This window comes from Phocoena phocoena, chromosome X, assembly GCF_963924675.1.
Source record: "Phocoena phocoena chromosome X, mPhoPho1.1, whole genome shotgun sequence".
NCBI classification, from domain to species: Eukaryota; Metazoa; Chordata; class Mammalia; order Artiodactyla; family Phocoenidae; genus Phocoena; species Phocoena phocoena.
In genome coordinates, this window is record NC_089240.1 from 60,684,089 (window position 1) to 60,707,400 (window position 23,312).

Below are 23,312 nucleotides of genomic sequence, written 5' to 3' on the forward strand. Positions count from 1 at the left end.
CCATATATCTTCTTTGGTGAAGTGTCTGTTCGTTTCTTTGCCCTGGTTTTAATTGCGTTGTTTTCTTATGATTAATGAGTTTTGAGGGTTCTTTATATATTCTAGGTATGTCCTTTATTAGATATATGACTTTTTTTTTTTGGCTGCGTTGCTTCTTGTGGTCTTTCTCTCGTTGCGGCGAGCAGGGGCTACTCTTTCATTACGGTGCGCGTGCTTCTCATTGCAGTGGCTTCTCTTGTTGGTGGAGCACAGGCTCTAGGCTCACGGGCTTCAGTAGTTGCAGCACGCGGGCTTCAGTAGTTGTGTCTCACGAGCTCTAGAGCACAGGCTCAGTAGTTGTGACGCACAGGCTTAGTTGCTTCGTGGCATGTGGGGTCTTCCTGGACCAGGGTTCGAACCCGTGTCCCCTGCATTGGCAGGCAGATTCTTAACCACTACACCACCAGGAAGTCCCTAGATATATGATTTACAAAGATTTTTTTCTAGCCTGTGTCTTTTCAGTCTTTTGACAGTAACTTTGGAAGAGCATAAATGTTTAATTTTGATGAAATCCAATTTATCAGTTTTTTCTTTTTGGACTGTGCTTCCAGTATGTCTCTAAGAAGACTTTGCTTAACCTAAGATCACAAAGGTTTTCTCTTATTGTTGTACATTTAAATCCATGATCCATTTTTTTAAATTAATCTATTTATTTTTGGCTGCCTTGGGTCTTCATTGCTGCACGCGGGCTTTTTCTAGTTGTGGCGAGCGGGGGCTACTTTTTGTTGCAGTGCACGGGCTTCTCATTGCAGTGGCTTCTCGTTGCAGAGCACAGGCTCTAGGCACACGGGCTTCAGTAGTTGTGGCGCGTGGGCTCATTAGTTGTGGCTCACAGGCTCTAGAGCGCAGGCTCAGTAGTTGTGGTGCACGGGCTTAGTTGCTCCACGGAATGTGGGAACTTCCCGGACCAGGGCTTGAACCCGTGTCCCCTGCATTGGCAGGCAGATTCTTAACCACTGTGCCACCAGGGAAGCCCCATGATCCATTTTGAACTTATTTTTATATATGGCATGAGATTTAGGTTGAGGTTCATTTTCTTTTTGCCTGTGGATGTCCAATTGTTCCATTATTGTTGGTTGAGAAGACTGTTACTCCAGTGAGTTGCTGTGAGCACCTTTGTAAAAAATCAGTTAAATGTGTGGGTCTGTTTCTGGGTTTACTTTGTTCCGCTGACCTACGTATCTGTCCCTCTGCACATTGCCGTGATTACTGTAGCTATGTAGTAAGTCTTATCATCAGGTAGAGTGATTCCTTTCACTTTATTCTTTTTCTAAATTGTTCTCTTATTCTTTAGCCTTTCCATGTAAATTTTAGAAGAATCTTGTCTATATCTACAAAAATGTCTTGCTGGGATTTTGATAGGAATTGAGTTAAACCTATAGATCAGTTTGGGGAGAATTGACATCTTTACTGATCCTGTCTTATTGTTAGTACATAGAGATCTCTATCATTCTTTTTAATGTATTCCATAGCATAAATATATATCATAATTGATATCCTTGCACATTTGTAGGAATATTTTTGTAGGAAATTTTGATGTTCTAAAATTGTGTTCCAAAAGGGCTGTCTGTACCTATTTATAATAAAAATAACAGTGAAGGAGAATGCCTGTTTCCCTACAGCCTGTCCAACACTGGAGATTATTATCAGTGTTTTAAAATCTTTGCCAAATTATTTCTGTAAAATTCAAGTATATAACTTAAACTAAAATTTTCCATCATAAAAATGTTACATGTGCATTAAAAAAAATCAGACCATATAGAATTGTATATAGTGAAAAGGAGAAATCTCCCTGTCCTTCCCCTTTACCCATCCCATTCTCCAGAGTAGTGTTAGTTTTGGTGTGAAGCATTCTGGCCCTTTTTCTGTACACACCATATACTTTTTCTTTTTTTGACAAATGAAAGCATATATTCTGTTCTATAATTTTCTTTTTTCAGTTGACATTATATTATGGACAATTTTTAAGTATGTGATCTTGTTTAAATAAAATCTGTTCATATGTGACTCAAAAAGGCAAAAGAGTGAACTGAATATCATTTTGAATGTTTCTGGAAAAAAAATCTAAATTGGATTTCTACTTTGCTTTTAAAAATACTGTGGCTGCTTGCTATGGAGAACAGTATGGAGGTTCCTTAAAAAAAACTAAAAATAGAGTTACCATATGATCCAGCAACTCCACTCCTGGGCATTTATCTGGAAAAGATGAAAACTCTAATTCAAAAAGATACATGCAAGGGGACTTCCCTGGTGGTCCAGTGGTTAAGACTCCATGCTTCCACTGCAGGGAGCACGAGTTCAATCCCTTGTCAGGGAACTAAGATCCCATATGCTGCACGACACGGCGAGGAAAAAAAAAGATACACGCACCCCAGTGTTCATAGCAGCACTATTTACAGTAGCTAAGACATGGAAGCAATGTCCATCAACAGATGAATGGGTAAAGAAGATGTAATATATATATACACACATACATACACACAATTGAATATTACTCAGCCATAAAAAAGAATGAAGTAATGCCATTTGTAGCAACATGGGATGGACCTGGAGATTATCATACTAAATGTAGTAAGTCAGACAGTGAAAGACAAAGATCATATGATATCACTTTTTTGTGGATCTAAAAACATGATACAAAAGAACTTACTTACAAAACAGAAATAGACTCACAGACGTAGAAAACAAATTTACAATTACCAAAGGGGGAAGGTGGGGAGAGGGATAAATTAGGAGTTTGGGATTAACAGGTACACAGTACTGTATATAAAATAGATAATCAACAAGGACCTACTGTATAGTACAGGGAACTATATTCAATATCTTATAATAATCTATAATGAAAAAGAATCAGGAAAGAATAGATATATATAGATGTAAAATGGAATCACTTTGCTGGACACCTGAAACTCACAACATTGTAAATCAACTGTACTTCAATTTTAAAAAATACTGTGGCTGCTACTATGTATAAAAAGGGTACAGTGATATATTGTATGGCACAGGGAATACAACCAATATTTTATAATTAAATGGAGTATAATCGATAAAGATTTTGAATTACTATGTTGTACACCTGAAACTAATATATAAATCAACTATACCTCAATAAAATTGTGTGTGTGTGTGTGTGTGTGTGTGTGTGTGTGTATAAATAAATACTGTGGCTGAAGTTGAGGGAGATTGCCCAGTGATAATTGTCTTTTGACATTTCATTTCTGTGAGAATACTTGTTTGTTGTTCAAGAATTCATTATCTGCTTGAGTTTGATAGGGAATAGACATAGGATGTCCATAAGTTACTAGCCCTCTTCTCTTATGTACTGTATTGAGCTAGTAAATAGTGATATAGCAGTCTGTTACAAGGCATCATCTCATTGAAAGTCCTGTACTTATGGTGAGTGAGATAATATGCTAGAAAACAAATATGCACCAGAAAGTGTTAAGGCTACAACAAAGCCCACATTTCCAAAAACAGCATTTGGGAAAATAAAAATTATTATTTATTATTTATTAAAAGAAAAAGGAGATATAGAAAAATAGGCTTTCTGTCAGCCTGGGAGCTTCTGTAATGTATTGTCAAGGCAGTGTGTTTTCTGTGGTGCCAGGAGAAACAAAACAAAACCTTATTACCATGAAGGATATAAATCAATGTTAACTTCTCCGCGTTTATTCTATATAAGCTATTACAGTTGGCATCATGTAGAGTTAGGCGAAGAGTATAGAAAGAAAAATGGGCACAGAAAGAAAAATGGCCTAAATCTAATAAAAGTGATTGCTCTAAGCTCCATGGAGGCAGGACCCATGTCTGTCTCATATCCCCAGTGTGTAGGATAATTCTTGGCACATAGTGAACACTCGGTAAATATCTGTTGAATGAACTAACGGTCAAAGAAAGAGGTGGAGTACCCAGAAAAAGTGAAGTGTGGTGCAGTAGAAGCTCGGGCTTAGAGAATTTCAAGGAAAAGAAGTGAATGTCAATTGCATATGTAACATAGCACTTCTAGGGTTGAGTCTGAAAAATGTTGAGTGGATTTGGCAGTTAGCATATCACTGTTGACCTGATGAAAACAGTTTCAAAGAAGTGTTCTTTAACACTGCCTCATTCTCTGACACAGTTGCTACTTTCTCTATGATCCCTTAGTGCTTGGTATGTTATTGAAATTATGAATTTGTGTATATTTATCTTCCATGAAGCCGTGAAAGGGCATCAAGGACAAGGACTTATCTCTTGCTTTTTGTTTGTTTTGTTCTGTTTTTTATTTTTGTATCTTTGTATCATCAGAGCCTAGCACTATACCTGGCTTCCAGTAAGTACTTAAAAATGAAGAGTTAGGCTGTTGTAAATTTTATTCTACAAGAAAAGGTGTTTTGAATTGTCTATATTGTTGTTTTTCTAATTGTAGAAATATGGGATGAGTGTGTTTAGCTAAGGCTATATGTGTATTTTTTAAGTTGCTAAATGGAATGGTCCATTTGGGGGAAAAAAGTATTTTAACATTCTTTGGGACTTTTAATGAGGTAGGTCCTGAATGTAAATCCTACCCATGCCCAGTGAGATTTATTACCCCAGTTCCCCTCTGGATTTTCTAGCTTCTTGAGTTTCTAATCCAGATTCTGAGTAAAGTTCTGTTACAGTGGTTTGAGAGCTCAAACCTCTTATCTTGGAAACTAAACATCTTAATTTGCATTTGATCTACGTCATACCTAATGTAAAGAGCCTAGCTACAGTCTGAAAGGTTAGATTCACTTCTCTTTTTACCTTTTCTGGACCTAGTTTGAGATAAATATCTAAGAATTAGGAGGGCCCAAGCTCATCTTTTTTGGGATCTGTGGACTATGCATAATTGAATTCAGTAATTCTAGTTTCTTTAGGAATTAGCTGTGCACATTTTTCCTTTTTTTCTTTTTAAATCTGGCACTGATTTTTTTAAGCTTTCTACTGCTACTGAGATTTTATTTTTTAATTTTAATGATTCACATTGCAACACATGCATATCCCCCACACTGTTCACTGTCAGGATAATAATTTATGCTTGTTTTGGCACAGTGCTCATCTTAGGAGGAAGGTTATTTTTAGTATTTGTGGAAATGTTCTCAAAGGAAATAGGAGCTTAGGAGTGATCACAAACCCTCTTCTCTTGGTTGCACAGGACTGCTCACCAACTCAACTGGTATTTTTCTCTGAAACCTTTTAGATAACAATAATACTTGTTTTCCCTCTCTAACTACAACCACAAAGCTTGTAACTTTCTTCTCTTCTCCTGACATTACTAAAGAGGAAAATTAACTTAGAAATGACAAAAGTAATTTTCTTTGATTTTGGTGGAATATCAACTTTCCAAAGCTGTCATTGGAATTATCACTATTTAAGGACATTTGATTTGAATTACATGTGATTCTGTAGGCTACTGCCAATCCTTATGAATGAGGCAAAGTATAAATATAAATATATTTCTTTGATATTTGCAGTTGCTTTGCCATGATTTACTAAATAAGGAGAGAGAAGAAAAACAAAATTATTCAGAAAAACATTTCTTTTTGCAAATGGGTCACTTGTTCTCCTGTAGGGCACAGTGATAATTCATAGACAGTTTTAGCTTTCACATTCATTTTCATGTCATCCTGGAAATTACTCTTCATAAATTCTGATTTTCTGTATAGTAATCCTTTAGGGACCGGGAAATTGGAATTCAGTTTCTGCCTCCTCTTCTTCCCCACAATAGCCACAGTACCTTTATTATTCCCACAGAGGCCCTGTTGTCTGTGTATGTCTTTTCACTGGATGACTCTTCTCTTCCTAAGCTGTGAAACTTAAAGCTGATCATCCTACTTTTATTTGTTTGTTTATTTATTTTTGGCTGCATTGAGTCTTCGTTGCTGTGCATGGGCTTTCTCTAGTTGCGGCGAGTGGGGGCTACTCTTCATTGCGGTGTGCGGGCTTCTCATTGTGGTGGCTTCTCATTGCGGAGCACAGGTTCTAGGCACGCAAGCTTCAGTAGTTGTGGCACGTGGGCTCAGTAGTTGTGGCTCGCAAGCTCTAGAGCACAGGCTCAGTGGTTGTGGCGCACGGGCTTAGCTGCTCCGCGGCACGTGGGGTCTTCCTGGACCAGGGCTTGAACCCGTGTCCCCTGCATTGGCAGGTGGATTCTCAACCATTGCGCCACCAGGGAAGCCCTGATCATCCTACTTTTAGTAAGCACCTGATTGCTGCAGAATATAGAGCAATATTTTTAGCATTATGGAGATGGTTATGGACCCCTTTGAGAATCTGATGGAAAACTATGGATCTTCTACTCAGAAAAATATGTATTATATACAGAATTCTGTTTACAGTTTCAGGGGTTCATGGATCTCACTCATTACCACTCCATTCAAGAATTTCTGGTGTAGGGACTTAACTGGTGGCACAGTGGTTGAGAATCCGCCTGCAAATGCAGGGGACATGGGTTCAAGCCCTGGTCCAGGAAGACCCCACTTGCCATGGAGCAGCTACGCCCATGCACCACAACTACTGAGCCCGCGTGCCACAACTACTGAAGCCTGCATGCCTAGAGCCCGTGCTCCGCAAGGAGAAGCCACCGCAATGAGAAGCCCATGCACCACAACAAAGAGTAGCCCCCACTCACCACCCATGTGCAGCAACGAAGACCCAGTGCAGCCATAAATAAATAAATAAATGAGCAAACAAATAAATTTCTGGTATAGGTAGGGTTAAGAAAATATCTGTGTAATTTTATCCGTTTTTGGTGGTGTTAACAGTGGTTTGCCAACTCTACCACCATCTTTGATCCAAAATATTATACTTCAGTGCCACTTTGCATATAATAGAGTTAATAATAGAGTTAAATAGCTGAAACCCTTGTAGCTCTTGAGAGCATGGACTGTCAAAAACTGAGAACAGACACAGCTAGTAATCAAAACACACAGAGAAGTTTGTCAGCTACATAAGTGTATTTTTCTATTTTCTGGGGGCTTTATTAGTGGGTATTTATTTTACTTTTTTAGGGTTTTCTTAATACAAATTTATTTATCTTTGGCTGCATTGGGTCTTCGTTGCTGCACACAGGCTCTCTCTAGTTGCAGTGAGCAGGGGTTACTCTTTGTTGTGGTGCGTGGGCTTCTCTTTGCGGTGGCTTCTCTTGTTATGGAGCATGGGCTCTAGGCGCACGGGCTTCATTGCTCCGCGGCATGTGGGATCTTCCCAGACCAGGGCTCGAACCTGTGTCCCCTGAATTGGCAGGCGGATTCTTAGCCACTGCGCCACCAGGGAAGCCTGTGGGTATTTCTTTAGAGTTGTGTGTTGCAAAGAAAATGGGTGACGAAGAGGTCACATCTTTTTCTTTTCTTTTTTTTTTTTAACGGTACGCGGGCATCTCACTGTTGTGACCTCTCCCGTTGCGGAGCCCAGGCTCCGGACGTGCAGGCTCAGCAGCCATGGCTCACGGGCCCAGCCGCTCCGCAGCATGTGGGATCTTCCCAGACCGGGGCACGAACCTGTGTCCCCTGCACTGGCAGGCGGACTCCCAACCACTGCGCCACCAGGGAAGCCCGAGGTCACGTCTTTTAAATGGTTTAAAGTAAGAGAAAACTTTGCAAATGTATAAACTAATTTTTCCTTGTATTATGAGAGCACTGAGATATTGAAAGCGTTGGTGTATGTTTAGGTTTCAAAACTGAAGAGCTGAATTCTTATTCTATAGGCTGGAGTTTGAGGGATGAGTCAGGTAGGTAGGTATAAGAGCCAGGATACTGCAATAAGCTGATGTTGTACTGGCCTGGTGAAGGAGGGCTCTAACCTGTATGCAGCCTGTTTTCTCTAACATCATGCATTTCTATCAACATGAAAGCTTGTCTGATAACTTTTGCAGTCTGTGTCCATCGGTACTTTGAGGACCAACCTACTGGTGGCCCTAGAAGATTAGAACTCAGAAACTTCAGCTTCGGTCTTCTTATCACTCAGACTGTTCTTGACTGTGAGCCAGCTCTGGCTGTCTTTATACATGTCCTGAATATCTTTTGGTTGACTGCGTTTCCTTTCTGGTTTGTGTTTGGCACAGTCAGCTTGTGTGAGGACACAGCTTTACTTATCTTTTATAAAGAATAGATGACCTGGGACTTCCCTGGTGGCTCAGTGGTTAAGAATCCGCCTGCCAATGCAGGGGACACGGGTTCGTGCCCTGGTCCAGGAAGATCCCACATGCCGCGGAGCAACTAAGCTTGTGCGCCACAACTACTGAGCCTGTGCTCTAGAGCCCACAAGCCACAACTACTGAGCCCGAGTGCCACAATTACTGAAGCCCGTGTGCCTAGAGCTCGTGCTCCGCAGCAAGAGAAGCCACGGCAATGAGAAAACTGCCCACCGCAACGAAGAGAGCAGCCCCCCACTCACCGCAGCTAGAGAAAGCCCGCATGCAGCAACGAAGACCCAGCGCAGCCGTAACTTAATAAATAAATAAATAAAAGAACAGATGACCTATGCTTGTGAGAGATTTTAACTGAAGGAGACTTATTTGTTTGTATAATAGCTTGCAATAGTCAGAGTAGTTATGGCACGAAAACTTCACATGTGGTATATTTTTTATCCTTTACATCCTGATAAATAGTACATTTAATTCAAGCGTCACCTCCTCTGTGAAGCCTTTCCTAATTCTGCTTTCCTTCTTACATCCCAGAATTGGCCACTTCCTCCTCTGTGCCTCTACTGAGCCCTGTATAGATTTTTTCACTGCATTGTATTGCCCCATTTGTTTATAGTCTATCTCACTGTGCTAGACCATAACTTCTTGAGGATATGGTCTATATCTTACTCCTTTCTGTGTCTAGTGCCTGGCACCTAGAAGGTACTCAAAAATGTTTTATGAATGAAAAGGTGAATGAACAGTATGTTAAAGAATATTATAAAGCAATTAAGGCAGGGAGTAAAAACTCAGATGCCTTCAGGGTCCAGGCGTAAATGAATTAAGCAGACCTGGTAGGGACCAAGGTAACCTGGGAAACACATGCCTTATCTAAAAGGGACAGCTGCTACTCAGATCCAGCCCATCGGTGCATTATGAGAATGTTAACCCTGTGCTGCCACATCTTTTACTTTTTTAAGAGAAGCCAGACATTTGGGTTTTTACATGAAATCTCTTGGTTGTTGAATGTTGCCAACTAAGATTTTTTTTTAAACTTTTTATTGAGGTATAGTTTACATACAGAAAAGTGTATATATTATGAGTGCACAGCTCAATCCATTTTCCCAAACTGAAGTGATTTTTTTAAATTGAAGTATAATTGACCTACAACAGCATGTTAGTTCTAGGTGTACAATACAATGATTTGACATTTCTGTACGTTATGAAACGATCACCACCTGAACTGGTTTTTTTTGTGAGCCAAATAAAATTGGATTGACCTGCAAGCCACCAGTTTGCAACTTGTGACCAAAACTGTATGGGGAGCTGTGTAGTTTGGTTAAGAATCACCTAATAGATTAAAGTGTCTTACATCAGTCAAATGCAGTGTGTGGACCTTATTTGGATTATGATTCCAAAAAATCAAATGTAAAAGAACATTTGTAAAACAGTTGGGGAAATTTGAATGTTGACTGGCTGTTTAATAATATTAAAGAATTATTGTTTACTATTTTAGGTGTAATACAGTTGTTTGTTTGTTTTTTTAAATAGACTTTATTTTTTAGAGCAGTTTAGAGCAAAACTGAGCAGAAGGTACAGAGTCCCCATATACCCTGTGCCCCTACACATGCTCAGCTTCCCCTGTTATCAACGTCCCCCACTAAGGTGGTACATTTGTTACAATCAATGAACCTACATTGACACATCATTATCACCCAAAGTCCATAGTTTACATTAGGGTTCACTCTGGGTTATTGTACATTCTGTGGGTTTTGACAGATGTATAGTGACAAGTATCTACCGTTATAGTATCATACATAGTTATTTTTTTAGAGTCCTTAAAGACATACTGAACAATTTATGGATGAAATGAAATGCTGCAATTTGCTTCAGAATAATTTGGGAAGTGTCAAAGTTGGTGTAAATGAAACAGGGTTGACCATGTATTGATAATCATTGACACTGAGTAATGGGTACGTGGGAGTTCATTTTATTAGTGTCTCTGTTTTTGTATGTGTTTGAAATTTTCTACCTCCAAAAGTAGAGCAAGAGTGCAAGTTAAAGCTGAAGCATGATTCTTCGGATCTACGGTAATGGGGCACTACCGCTGGTGACAGAATGTAAATTTCTGGAACTGAAGTCTGCAAAGGTAATGGCATTCTCTTTTCATTTTTAGGGCCTGAAAGTCAGTATACCAAGACTGCTCAGGAGATTGTGAATGTCTGTTACCAGACATTGACTGAGGTAAGTGGTAAAGAGGAGGTCTCCTTAGGATCTAGCTTTCTGGAATCCCTTTGTTCCCTAGAGTGATGAGGAGGCCTTCTCTGCCTATCCTGTTTTAAAATGTAATATCCCACCCCAAACCTCAGCCCACATCCCTTAGTTCCTTCCCTGCTTTATTTTCTTACCTAGCACTAAATGTTTTTAATAAACTATGTAATTATTTACTTTAATTACCATATGTGTCCTGCCACTAGAATAGAAGCTCTTCGAAGACAGGGATTTTCATTTGCTCTTTTTACAACTTTTGTATCCCCAGTGTCTAAAACAAATGTTGAATGAATTCACTAATTTTCTTTATTTCTCAGTATGATGAGCATTTGACTCAACTTGAGAAGGATATTTGCACAGCTAAAGAAGCAGCTTTGGAGGAAGCAGAATTAGAAAGCTTGGACCCAATGACCCCAGGGCCTTACACACCTCAGGTGAGTCTGAGGACTAGAAGCCTCCTCTTACAGTTTTCTTTTTGGTTTGGGAACTTGGGAGCATGTTAACAGATGTATTTACTGAGATACCCTTCTTCTCTGTCCTTCCTCTTCATATGCCTTTCGTGTGCTTTCTTGTCTTCTCAAAGGCTAAGGTGAGTGAGGGCCGTGGGTCTTGGTAGCCTTGTTGAATCCAGAAGAGACAGATATGGGATGAATGAATGGGGTGGGGTCTTAGTTGTTTAGGCAGTATTTAGGAATACCAGATTCCTGACTACCATGGCCAGAGGCATTCTCTTGAGTCTCTGGGGCTCCCTTGCCTCATGCATTGGGGTTCTAGGACATCCCTAGAGTATAGACATGGGCCACATTGTTCCTGTGCCTTATAGATGCCTGATTACTCATTCCTTCTGAGATATCTCAGTGTAGCTCAGATGTCACCCATTTTCCTGGATTGACTCGCTCTCCCCATAAATGAAGACAGGTAATGTTTTATAATATTCTTCAATTTTCATGTGAAAGACTAGAGAGCAAGATTAATAAGAAATTTTTAGTCTTTCTGATCTGACCCTTGAATATACTAAGAGTCTCTTTCATGTATACTATACTCTCAGAGGGCTGGTATATTTGAATAATAAGACTTACCAGAATATAACTGTATTGGAGGCACTATGGTAAAGTGGAAAGTACATGAAGGTTGGTATAAAACAGTCCTGGGTTTGAGTCTTAGCTCTGCTGCTATCTAGCTTTGTGCACTTGGGAAGTTAAGTTAACCCCTCTAATCCAGTTTCCGTTTCTCTAAAATGTACTTTTCAAGATTGTTGTAAACATTAAACAAGGTCATTTGCCCAGCACATAGTAGACATTCAGGAAATGTTTATTTCCTTATCTGTATGAAAGTCACCTACAGGGTTCTCAGAGGCCCTTTCAAATTTAACCAAATATTCTAATGCGTATTTCTCCTAGTTCCCACTGGAAAACGTTTTTCCATTCTGCTCAGGTTTCACTCTGAACTAATAATGCAACCTGTGTGATCTCTGTTGGATAATTGCTGTCTATATCTCATTCATGCACTCTCCTTATCTATCTTTTACTCTCTCTTTCACCCCAAAACCTAGGCCACTGAGGGGCCAAGTATAAAGAGCCCTAAGATACATCTTCCAGGCCCAGAACAAGGAAAGGCTCTTGGAGTGTGTGGGCAGATTGGGTCAAGGGGGCTTGGGTGAGTGCTGTTGCCCAGGAAGGTCCTATTTGCTAATAGGCCCACAGCTTCCACAAGACCCTTTGTGGTAAGTTAAAGCCTGGGTTTTAGCCATCATTCCCCAGGAGAGTCTTAACTACTGAGTGGCGTGTTTGCTCTGCTCTATGACAGCCTAAGGCTAGCCTTTTGGTGAGTCTGAGTCAGACCCTTAGACCCAGAAGCCATCTTCCTTTCTTCCCTTCCCCTCCCACACTATCTCAAATGGTGGAGGAAAACCTGGCAACTGTTCTTCCTCCGGAGCAGTAGCTGTTGTTTTGTGCAGTTAAGAGGATCTCCTATGAGGAGTAGGGTGTAGGTATTGCCTCTTCATTATTCCAGTTCACTCTCTGATCATTGCTTTCACTCATTATACACGTTTTAAATTAGAAAGCCCAGTGCATTATTTCTAAACCTGAGGAAGATGCGCATGAGTGATTGTCCTTACTCATAACTACTCTCAAACCCAAATGCTATTAAAGTGTGTTTGTGTAAGTTTAACCTGTCATAATACAATTTTGTTGTGTAGAAACATGACAGTAATCGTACTTTACTTCCAGCTCTAAATGGTGGTAATCAATAATGTATTTTCACTCAACTATTTCTACCCAACTTGTATTGCACCATACATTCAGCTTAACACTTTCTCTAAAATTGCTTGCTTTACATTTTCCCACATAGCGTTTCATTCCCTGATGTTCTCTTCTTTTGTTCCACAGCTAGTTTATTTGCAGTGTGATGCTTTGAATTCTGTTTTGCCTCTCTTTCTCCAAAACCCTGTTCCCAATCAGCCTTGTTTGTTTGCTTTAAAAACAACAACAACAAAACCAACAGCAAAGTAACACATGTGGGTTTTTTGTTGATAAAAGTAACATGTTCATTGGGACACGTTGGAAAATATACAGAATAAATAAGTTACCTAAAATCAAGTCCACCAGTCAGAAAGAACCAACCACTGTGAACATTTTGGCGTGTTTCAAATCTGTAATGCGTGTACGTGTGCGTTTATAGACACTTTTTTTTTTTTTTTTTTTTTTTTTTTGCGGTATGTGGTCCTCTCACTGTTGTGGCCTCTCCCGTTGCGGAGCACAGGCTCCGGACGTGAAGGCTCAGCGGCCATGGCTCACGGGCCCAGCTGCTCCGCGGCATGTGGGATCTTCCCGGACCGGGGCACGAACCTGTGTCCCCTGCATCGGCAGGCGGACTCTCAACCACTGTGCCACCAGCGAAGCCCTATAGACACATTTTTAAAGTGAAATTGGTCATTATGATCTTGTCTTGTTTTCGCTTCACATTATATCATGAGCATTTTATTTCATTAAATAGTCTTTGAAAACATTTTTAATAGCCACATAATATTTCTACCCTCAGCCAGCTTTTTAGAGAATGCTTTCCTACTTTTCCAGCCTGTTCTTTTTTAGTCCCTCCTGCCCTCCTTTCACTGAATAGACGGTTTGTTAAACCCCTGTTCTCTTCAGGAGAGGGAAGAAGGAAGGAAGCTATAATTTGTTGACTACCAAGCATTGGGTAAGGAGCATATACCCATCTCTTAATTCTCCCAAACAACCTTGTGAGGTAGACATTATCATCCATGTTTCACAGTTGAGGAAATCAAGGCTTAGAGAAATTAAGTAATTTGTTAAAGTTACTCAGCTAGCAAATGGTAGAGCCAGGACTCAAACCCAGGGCAGTTTACTCCAAAGTCCATGGTTTTTCACCATGCCATTTTGCCTTGTAGCATCCTCTGGTGAGCTCATAAGCTCTTACCCCATTCCATGCTCTGGTTGGAACTGAAATTTCTTTATCCCATTTTCTATTAGATGTCTCTAAACCAAACAATCTAAATGGCACTGGTATGAAGCCCTGGGCCTAAAAACAATAAGACAAGGCTTAGAAGAAATTAGGTTATTGACCATAAAGGCTGTTAGGACATAGAATTGTCCCATAGCTTTGATGCTTTTCTGCTTCAGGCTTCTGATCATATGCATCAGATGCCTCTGCTAGAATGAGCAACATTTGTGAGATTCCCAAAAAGCTGTCCATAAAACTATGTCAAAACTATGTTTTCTCTTTAAATGGATTGTTCTGCATGACCTTTTTCTGCAGTGAATGCTCTAAAGGGGAGTTCTCTGTATTTCTTGCTCCCTTTACTAAATAGAAGCTAAGTTGTATGATTTGTGCCACAGCCTCCTGACTTGTATGATACCAACACATCCCTCAGTATGTCTCGAGATGCCTCTGTATTTCAAGATGAGAGCAATATGTCTGTCCTGGATATTCCCACTGCCACTCCAGAAAAGCAGGTGACACAGGTAGGATATTCTTTTTCTCTTTGTGAGATTGGTAGTATGCTTGGGGGTAGGGGATGGGGGAGTGATGGTGGTGATGTGTGGACATGTGTCAAGGATGATGATTGGACCCCTTGGCCCTGGGAATGAAGGCCTGGAAATGTGATTTCAAGGTGGGACGGTGGCAGGTTGCATGACTGGCATTGTCTTCTATCTGTCACCATGGGCAGAGTCAGGCACAGCAGAACTTAAGGGAAGGTACAAGTGTGAAAAATGTATGAGGCATCACAGCAGCCTGACAGGTGATTAGAAAGACCAACTGCATTCAGAGACAGAGTTCAAAATAATTGCCCTGCTACTTTACTGTATATGAGTTACCTAAATTAAAGTTATTTTTAAAATTAAGTTTTTTAAGTTGGCTTTTTCTTGAGGTATCAGCAGATACTCCTGATCTGAATCCAGAAATCTTATCAGCTGATCTCAGTCAGGGTTCCACTGGAGAGTGCAAAATCCAGGAGGGTTTTTCTGTCCCAAAGAGTCCAACACAAGCTAGGGAAAGCTTGGTTTAGAAAGGAGGAGTCTCCTTGTGATGATACAGTAATAGTAGACCAAGGCCTTCCTGTTCTTTGTTTTTTTTTCTTTTAACCCTACCTGTGATTTCCAAAGAATGAATGGGGGAAAATGCACATGCCTTGAGCTGTGTAAACAGCCCCCACTAGCTGTGGGGTTGGCTGGGATATCAGGGAGGAGCATCGGTCCTGAGTGAGAGCCCTTGGTTAACTCCTCCTACTGGCACGTCCCTCAATGATGTGCTATTTGTGTTCCTCACTCAGATGCGCCAGGGCCGAGGTAGGCTGGGCGAGGAAGACTCTGATGTAGATATTGAAGGGTATGATGATGAGGAGGATGGGAAACCTAAGACTCCAGCCCCAGTGAGTATGCTTACAGAAAGCTTATGGTTACATTATACCCTTATATGGTAGGAGCCCCAGTAGTACAGGACAGGCCAAATCCCCAGGCGCTATCAGAAGGTCTCCATAGTGAGGCCCAACCTGACTTTAAGAACCAGCTAAACAAATCTATCCACCAAAATTATGTAACTTCTTGTAAGGCAGCAAGGGGGGTGCGGCTGGTGGTGGCTTCTGGTCTTTTACTTGGTCGATTAATGGGACTTTGATCCTCAACTGGTCTCATTTAGGAAGGTGAAGATGCAGATGGTGATCTTGCAGATGAAGAGGAGGGAACTGTGCAACAGCCTCAAGCCAGTGTCCTGTATGAGGATTTGCTTATGTCTGAAGGAGAAGATGATGAGGAAGACGCCGGGAGTGATGAAGAAGGAGATAACCCTTTCTCTGGTACGTAGCTCACCATGGCACCCTCAGGACTTGGGAGGAAGCTCTGGGCCACATATGCTGTTACCAGAAATTGCTCTTTTATTGAAGTCCCATTAGTAGACCTCAGGGTACTGAGCACTCACTCATAGGCTGATCAGATTCATTAGTCTTAGAAGAGGTGAAAAAATACAACACAGGAGGTACAAAAGATGACAGTCAAAAAGGCAATGCCAAAGCAGCGGTTTTGATTTAAATACTTGATAAAAACGAGATAGAAGTGTTATATGTGGCAATAGGGAAGGAAAATGAAGAAAAAAGATCCTGCTTTGGGATTTTTTTGTGGATTAATGGCAATGGCAGGGGATGAGTATAGGAGGAGATGATGGGGGGGAAGAACAGATAGATAGCACTGAAATGGAAAAAGGAAATGATTTTTTAATTCTCTTTCCAAACTACAGATCTTGTCAGTGTTGACCCTAGGCAATCCTCTGAGGTGAGGAGTCCAGACAAGATGCCTCTGTAGGTGCATGGGATTAACTAGTTCTGGAAGACTAAGCCAATGATGTTAATTCTTTGTCAAACTTATCTCAAGATCTGTCTCTTTTCACAGCTATCCAGCTGAGTGAAAGTGGAAGTGACTCTGATGTGGGATCTGGTGGGATAAGACCCAAACAGCCCCGCATGCTTCAGGAGAACACAAGGATGGGCATGGAAAATGAAGAAAGCATGATGTCCTATGAGGGAGACGGTGGGGAGGCTTCTCATGGTTTGGAGGATAGCAACATCAGGTAATTGGTAGCAACACGCTACAGGGCTGTGGCATCAGTGCCCAGCTATGATGTCAGAGGGTCCAGCATCAGATTACTTTCATCCATCAAACATTTCCTGAGCACCTACTAGGGCAAGGCACTGTGCTAGGCCCTTGGGGATACACAGAGGAGCAAGACATATCCTGCCCTTGAGGAGCTCACAGTCTAGTGGAAGAGACTGATACAACGAAATTATTACAAATACAGTGTGATAAGAGCTACATAGCATAGGTTAAGTACAAAGTGCCAAGTCACCACTGAGGAGGGAGTATCTCGCTCTGCTTGGAGTAATCAGGGAAAGTGTCACAGATGAGGGAACATTTGAACTGGGCCTTACAGGATGGATAGGAGTCTAAAAGTAGATAAGTGGCAGCAGGTGAGGAGATCCTTAGAGATGGAACAGTATGTTCAAAGGTGCAGAAATATAGCAAAGTAAATTCCAGACAGAAGGGAGGTTGCTGGGCGTTGTGACTCTAGAAGTAGCAAGGGATTATACTGTAGAGGACCTTAACTGGTATGCTAAGACACTTGGATTGTGGTTAATGGGAATCATCACTTTAAGGAAAAGAAAGTAACATCAAATTTGTGTGTTAAATAACTCTAGGGCAGTGATAAGGAATTCAGCTAGAATCTGTTAGGAGTGGAAGAAAGGGAAGGGACATATTCAAGAACTGTTCAGAGGGTAGATCAGTTGGATTTAGGAGGTAAGGAGATTAGATATATAATGAATGGGAATGTCACTGAGAGAAGAAAGAGGAAAAACAGGTATTAGATGGAGTGGGAAAGGAGGCAAAAAATGAATTTGTCTGTGGACATGTTGGATTTAAGGTACATATGATACATCTAAGCCGCAGGTATCCAGCAAGCAGTTAAGAGTCTATTCATCCAGCAAATATTTACAAGTACAAAAGCAAGGATGTTGTCCTTGCTTCAAGGAGTTCAGTCTAGTGGGAAATCTAAAACAGGCAAACAGATGATGATCACAGTGTAACAAGAAAAGTGCTCTGATAGGCAGCGACAGGATTTTTCTGGGACTTGGGTAGGAGTGGAGTAGGGGAGCTGATTAGAGAAGCTGAGCTGAATCAGAATAGGAATCAGCTAAATGAAAAGGAAAGTGAAGGACATTCCAGAGACTAAGAACAGCATGTATGACGACACAGAGACATGAAACACTTCTAGAGAATGCAAGTAGCTCAGTGTGGCTGGAGGTTTTGATCATGATCCGTGTAATAGAGACAGATTAAAGTAGGTAAGGACCAAATCATGAAGGGTCTGAAAATTTGGGGCAGACATTGAATGAGTGTAGTATGATCAGATCTGTATTTTGGAAAAGTTGCTCTGTGCCCCAAAAGAAAGATGGGCAAAAGCCATGAATTAACAGTTTACAAAAGAAATGTAAATGGCCAATAAATATATGAAAAATTAGCTTCCCTAAGAAAGAAATGCAATAAAACAATGAAATGCAATTTTTTTACCTATAAGATGGGCAAAGATTAAAATGAATGATAATGCCCAGTGTTGGAAAAGGCATGAGGAAAAAGACATTCTGAAATGACTGGTTGATAATGTAAATTGAAAGGGGTAGGTGAGAGAGATACAGCAATTTATCATTATAAATCAGAAACTTAAAAAGCGTGCATCCCCTTTGGCCCCCACATTCCATATCTAGGAAGTTATTCCATGGGAACAATAAAATACCTTCATCAAGATGTTTGTACAAGGATGTTTATCACAGCATTGTTTCTAATAGTGGGAAAATTGAAGACAGCTTAAATGTTCTAGTGAGAGACTGAAATAAATCCTGTTACAGCCATACAGTGGAATACCATGCAGCTATTAAAATGATGGTATAGATGTATGTTTATTGACATGGAAAGATGTTCATTATAAACATTAGTGAAAAAGCAGATTCCTGAAGAGTATGTAGAGTATTCCAATTTTGTAAAGAAAAAGAAAATGTTTAAGCATCAAAGTGAAGTGCATAGAAAAAAATCTGGAAGGTCATATACCAAAAGATTATCTCTGGGTGGTAGAGTTATTGGTGTTTTTTTTTCTTTTTCTTTTTTTCTGGTGTATATTCTAATTTTTTTTTTAACCAGTGAACGTGCATTACTTGTGGGTTTTTTTAAGTAAAATTAAGAATAAACAAACAAACAAAAATAGCACTCTGGCAGAAATGTGAAGAATTCATTGGGGGAGAGCAAGACTGGAGGCATGAAGATTGATTTCAGTGGTGCAGGTGGCCAGGGATCACAAAGGACTAAGCCAAGGCAGGCAGAATAGGGCTGGAAAGGAGGGGATAGAGACAAGATATATTGAAAAGGTAGAATCTTCAGGACTGTTGACTAATTGGATATGTAGATGAGTGAAGCTGTAAGTGGCAGACGAAACTATGAGGCTCTCAGAGCATTTATGGTCATGTAAGCTGGCAGTGTGTTGTTGTTCAGGTGTAGGGGAGTTTCTTTCATTCAGATTCTTGCGTATATGAAGTTGGCAAGTTGATGTTTTTGAATAGGATCATTTTTCTCTCAGGGACCTGTAGAACAGTCCAGAACCATCATTTTAGTGTCCAGGGGAGGTGAGATGGGCTGATCCCTTGGTGGCACCAAGAACGGGACTGGTCAGCTAGAGGATGGTGTCCGAGCTTGAGAGATGACATGTTTCTCTTCTCAGTTATGGGAGCTATGAGGAGCCTGATCCCAAGTCGAACACCCAAGACACAAGCTTCAGCAGCATCGGTGGGTATGAGGTATCAGAGGAGGAAGAAGATGAGGAGGAGGAAGAGCAGCGCTCTGGGCCGAGCGTACTAAGCCAGGTCCACCTGTCAGAGGACGAGGAGGACAGTGAGGATTTCCACTCCATTGCTGGGGACAGTGACTTGGACTCTGATGAATGAGGCTTCCTTTGGGCCTCCTTGGTCAGCCTTCCTTGTTCTCTAGCCTAGGTGGTTCACCTTTCCCCCATTTGTTTATATTTGTACAGTGTCTGATCTTGAAATCACCAGATTAACTAGTACCGTAGCCTTTAAAAATTAGTAAGTAAGGGCTTCCCTGGTGGCACCGTGGTTGAGAGTCCGCCTGCCAATGCAGGGGACGCGGGTTCATGCCCTGGTCCGGGAAGATCCCACATGCCGCAGAGCGGCTGGGCCCGTGAGCCATGGCCGCTGAGCCTGCGCGTCCGGAGCCTGTGCTCCGCAACGGGAGAGACCACAACAGTCAGAAGCCCGCGTGCCACAAAAAAAAAAAAAAAAAATTAGTAAGTAAGTAACTGATAAAAAAATCACCTCTCCTGGTCTTCTTGGGGGCAGTGCCACCCTTTGATTTAAAACCAAGCAACCCCCTTCCCCCTACCACTAACAGAGTAATCTTCTTCTCCAGTGCCCCCTTTAACTCCATTTATTGCTCTTAGTATCATTCTTTCCTGGGGAAAGAAGAGAAATCATGAAATAACTAATAACTTTATGTCCTCTTGATGTATTAGAAAATTTCCAAGCATGGTATCATCTCAGTTTTCTAATTTGCAGGCTGGAACAGGGGACAGCCCCTCTGCTGGGACAGAGAATTGGATTCTGGTGGACTCTATGCCACACTAGAAACATAAACCTCTTGGACAAACTGAACTGCCCAGTATTTTATTATTTATTTGATTATACAATGCCTTGTTCCTAAATGAATTGGAGGCAAATAACTATAAATGTTTGAAACAGCCTGTATGTCAGAAATGATATGTTGCCATGTAAGTGCGTTCTGTCCCTCCCCCCCATGGGAAATGGTAGGGAAATGGTAAGTTCCTTAGGGCGAAGACTGTGTCTTCTGTTTCTTTTCATGCTTAGGATATGGTTCTGTGCAGAGTAGGTACTCAGTAAATGTTCCTAGAATCATAAAATCCTCAACAGATTCATTACTGAGCGTCTGCTCCACGGTAAGCATTCCATCAAAACCTTGGGATGCAAAATTAAATAAGACGCATTCCTTTCACTGAACAATATCACCGTCAAGTTGGGGGAGGGGGAGTGGAATTCAAGACGTTAATAAATCATTACAGTACTGTGAGATAAGTGCAATTAAGAAGCTAGATATAAAGTATAGGGGAAAACAGAAGAGTGATCATGTCTGAAAAAGTCAGGGAAGTCTTCCTAGAGGTAATTTTTAAGCTGATTGTTGAAGAATTAATTAGTAGGAGCTTGCCAGATGGAAAAGTGCAGGCAGAGTGTAACATGAAGTGAAAAGGACGAACTCCAGAAATGGCAGAGTGTGTTCCTAGTTTGTTTGTTTGTTTGTACCAGCCTTGTTCCAGAAAGGATTTAAGGTGGTTTATGTTCCAGTCCCTCAAATGCTGGAATGGCTAGAGATGAGACTGAAAGATGGATAGGAAGCATATCGTCAAGAGCTTTGATTTTGATGCTAATGCATATGAATTCATATTATGAGAAATGAGGCGCTCTAGTGGAGTGATATAATCAGATTTGTGTTTTAGAAATTTTCTGTATATTAAATGAGGAAAAATTGAACAATCATGTAACAAGTGTGATACCGTTTTTGTAAATGACAAAACCCATGTGTGTGTATTTATATGTGCTTATATGTGTATATGCAAAGGAAAAGGTCTGAAAGGATATACACAAAACTGTTTGCAGTGATAACCCTCTGGGGAGTGGGATTGGAGGGGAGGGGGATTGGAGGGAAGGGGGCTATATGCTTGTGTGTATGCTGGGTGGGGTATTGTGCTTTTATTTCTGTATTTGAATTTTTTACAAGAATGTATGATTTTTGGAATAAAAAAATTAAAAAAAATTCCAGCACTAGTGCGGAGAGTGGTTTGGAGAGGGGCAAATCTAGTTCAAGTATGGGGTAGTGGAGCCTGAACCAGGGCTGTGGCATTAAGATGGGGAGGAGGGGGGTGAATTTGAGAGCTGTTTAGGGGATAGAATCAACAGGACTTGATGACCAATTGGCATTTGGGAGTGGAGAAGGAAGAATGAAAGGTGGCTTCCAGAATTTTGGTTTAGCTTGATTGGATGGGTACATGGTATTCATTCATTCAGCATTTATCGAGCCACCTATTTTTATGAAGTAGTCTGCTAGATGCTGATACAGACGTTAAGATACAGTTTCTGATGGCAGGGCACTTAAGGTCTAGAATGAGTGGTAGACACATAAATATAAATAAGTTTAATAAGAAATGATCATTGCAATAAATATTTACAAAGTTTCATGGTGATAAGGAGTTACCAACTCTGCTTATGAAGTAAGGATAAGAAGCCTTCGTAGAGGGGAACCCTTCAGATAGATCATGAAGAGTAGGGAGGAGTTTGCCGGGGTCAGTGCGGGGGAAGTATTCTAGGCAGAGGGAACAGAATGCTTAGGGGCATGAAAGTACATGGTCTGTTCATTGAACAAGTAGTTCTGGATGGATGGAATATAGGAGACGTATGTAGTGTAGTGATTATTTACAAGGCTCAGGTTCAAATGCTCATCTTAGATCACTGGCACAGTGTGGAAAATGGATGGGCTGGGGCGGGCTGATGCCAGATGAGAGATGACGGAGACTTAAAACTGGCTGAGGCATTGGCAGTAGGCGTGAAATGAGAGGTACCTCGTGGTGACTGATTGGATAATGGAAAGTAAAAAAAAAAAAAAAGTGGAATCTAGGTTTCTGACTTAGGTGATTGGGTAAATGGTGATGGCCATTCACTGAACAGATTGAGGGTGGGAGGTAGGAGAAATAGCTAAGTTCGGTTGGGAAGCATGTGTGTTTAAACTATGATAGGTAGAAAGCTTAGGATTTGTGCAAACTTGGGAGTAGGTGAGATCACACAGGAAGCCTGTGTAGAGTCAGAAGAGTATGGAGGGCAGAATGCTGATATAGACCAATTTTTAGGGGTGGTCAGAAATAGAAGGAAAACTTGCAGAATGATATTTCTTAAACCAAGGAAGGAGGTTTAAAGGAAAAAAGAAAAAGACTTAGCATCTATACCACAGAGAAGTAAAGTAAAATAAAGCCTGAGAGCTTTGGGGTTTGGCAACTAGGAGGTCCCTGGTGACCTTAGCTAGCAAGAGAGTGAGATTAGAAGCCAGCCAGCAGGAGGTTGAGGGACAGATGGAAGATGAGGAAGTGACAAGAGAGATCATAGACTACCCCTTCAAGAAGCTAGGCTGTGAGGAATAAAAGAGGGGGAGAGTCTTAAGATGGAAGAAAAATAGGGACTTCCCTGCCTGTCCAGTGGTTAAGACTCTGCACTTCCACTGCAGGGGCCGCAGGTTTGATTCCTGGTCAGGGAATTAAGATCCTACATGCGGCGCCTGCGAAGCGCAGCCAAAATTTAAAAAAAAAAAAAAGGAAGATAAATAAGTACGCTTACGCTTACGTAGGCTTAAGGGAGAAAGCAATAGAGAAGGAGGGGTTGGAAAAAAGCAAGAGAAGATAATTGTTGGAAAGACCTCTGTGAAAACAGGAAGGAATGTTAGCATAGATAGCATTTCCTCCTATAGGAGAAGAGATTCCCACCCCCCCCACCCCCCCCCACCCCCCCCACCCCCCCCACCCCCCCCCCCCCCCGCCTGCCCCAGACAAAGGAAGGAAGGAGTTGGAGTTACAGATCAGCCTATAGATGAGGGAGATAGAAAGTTGGAGGAATTCACACTTCATAGCTTCAGTTTCCTCTGTGGAATAAGTAAAATCATCCTTGTGAGAAAAGTGAAAATGGGATGGGAGCTCGAATAAAAGTGTTGAACTGCTGAGAGAGAGAATGAAAAACCGAAAACCTGCTAAATGTCCATTA

General features: G+C 41.1%; 1 protein-coding gene across 3 annotated transcripts in view; it reads left to right on the forward strand.

Moving 5' to 3' along the window:
- The window catches only part of TAF1 (TATA-box binding protein associated factor 1), an 89,140-nt gene extending 69,713 nt beyond the window's left edge, over positions 1-19,427 (forward strand). For 2 of the 3 annotated variants that reach the window (XM_065901358.1, XM_065901359.1), the window contains exons 33-38: positions 10,335-10,402; positions 10,747-10,863; positions 14,287-14,412; positions 15,587-15,743; positions 16,333-16,510; positions 19,205-19,427. In XM_065901358.1, coding sequence (XP_065757430.1) covers positions 10,335-10,402; positions 10,747-10,863; positions 14,287-14,412; positions 15,587-15,743; positions 16,333-16,510; positions 19,205-19,427 — 869 coding nt within the window. Of the gene's footprint in view, positions 1-10,334; positions 10,403-10,746; positions 10,864-11,012; positions 11,019-14,286; positions 14,413-15,586; positions 15,744-16,332; positions 16,511-19,204 lie in introns of all 3 variants that reach the window. The other variant, XM_065901357.1, reaches the window with a different exon arrangement.
- Positions 19,428-23,312: the final 3,885 nt, after the last annotated feature.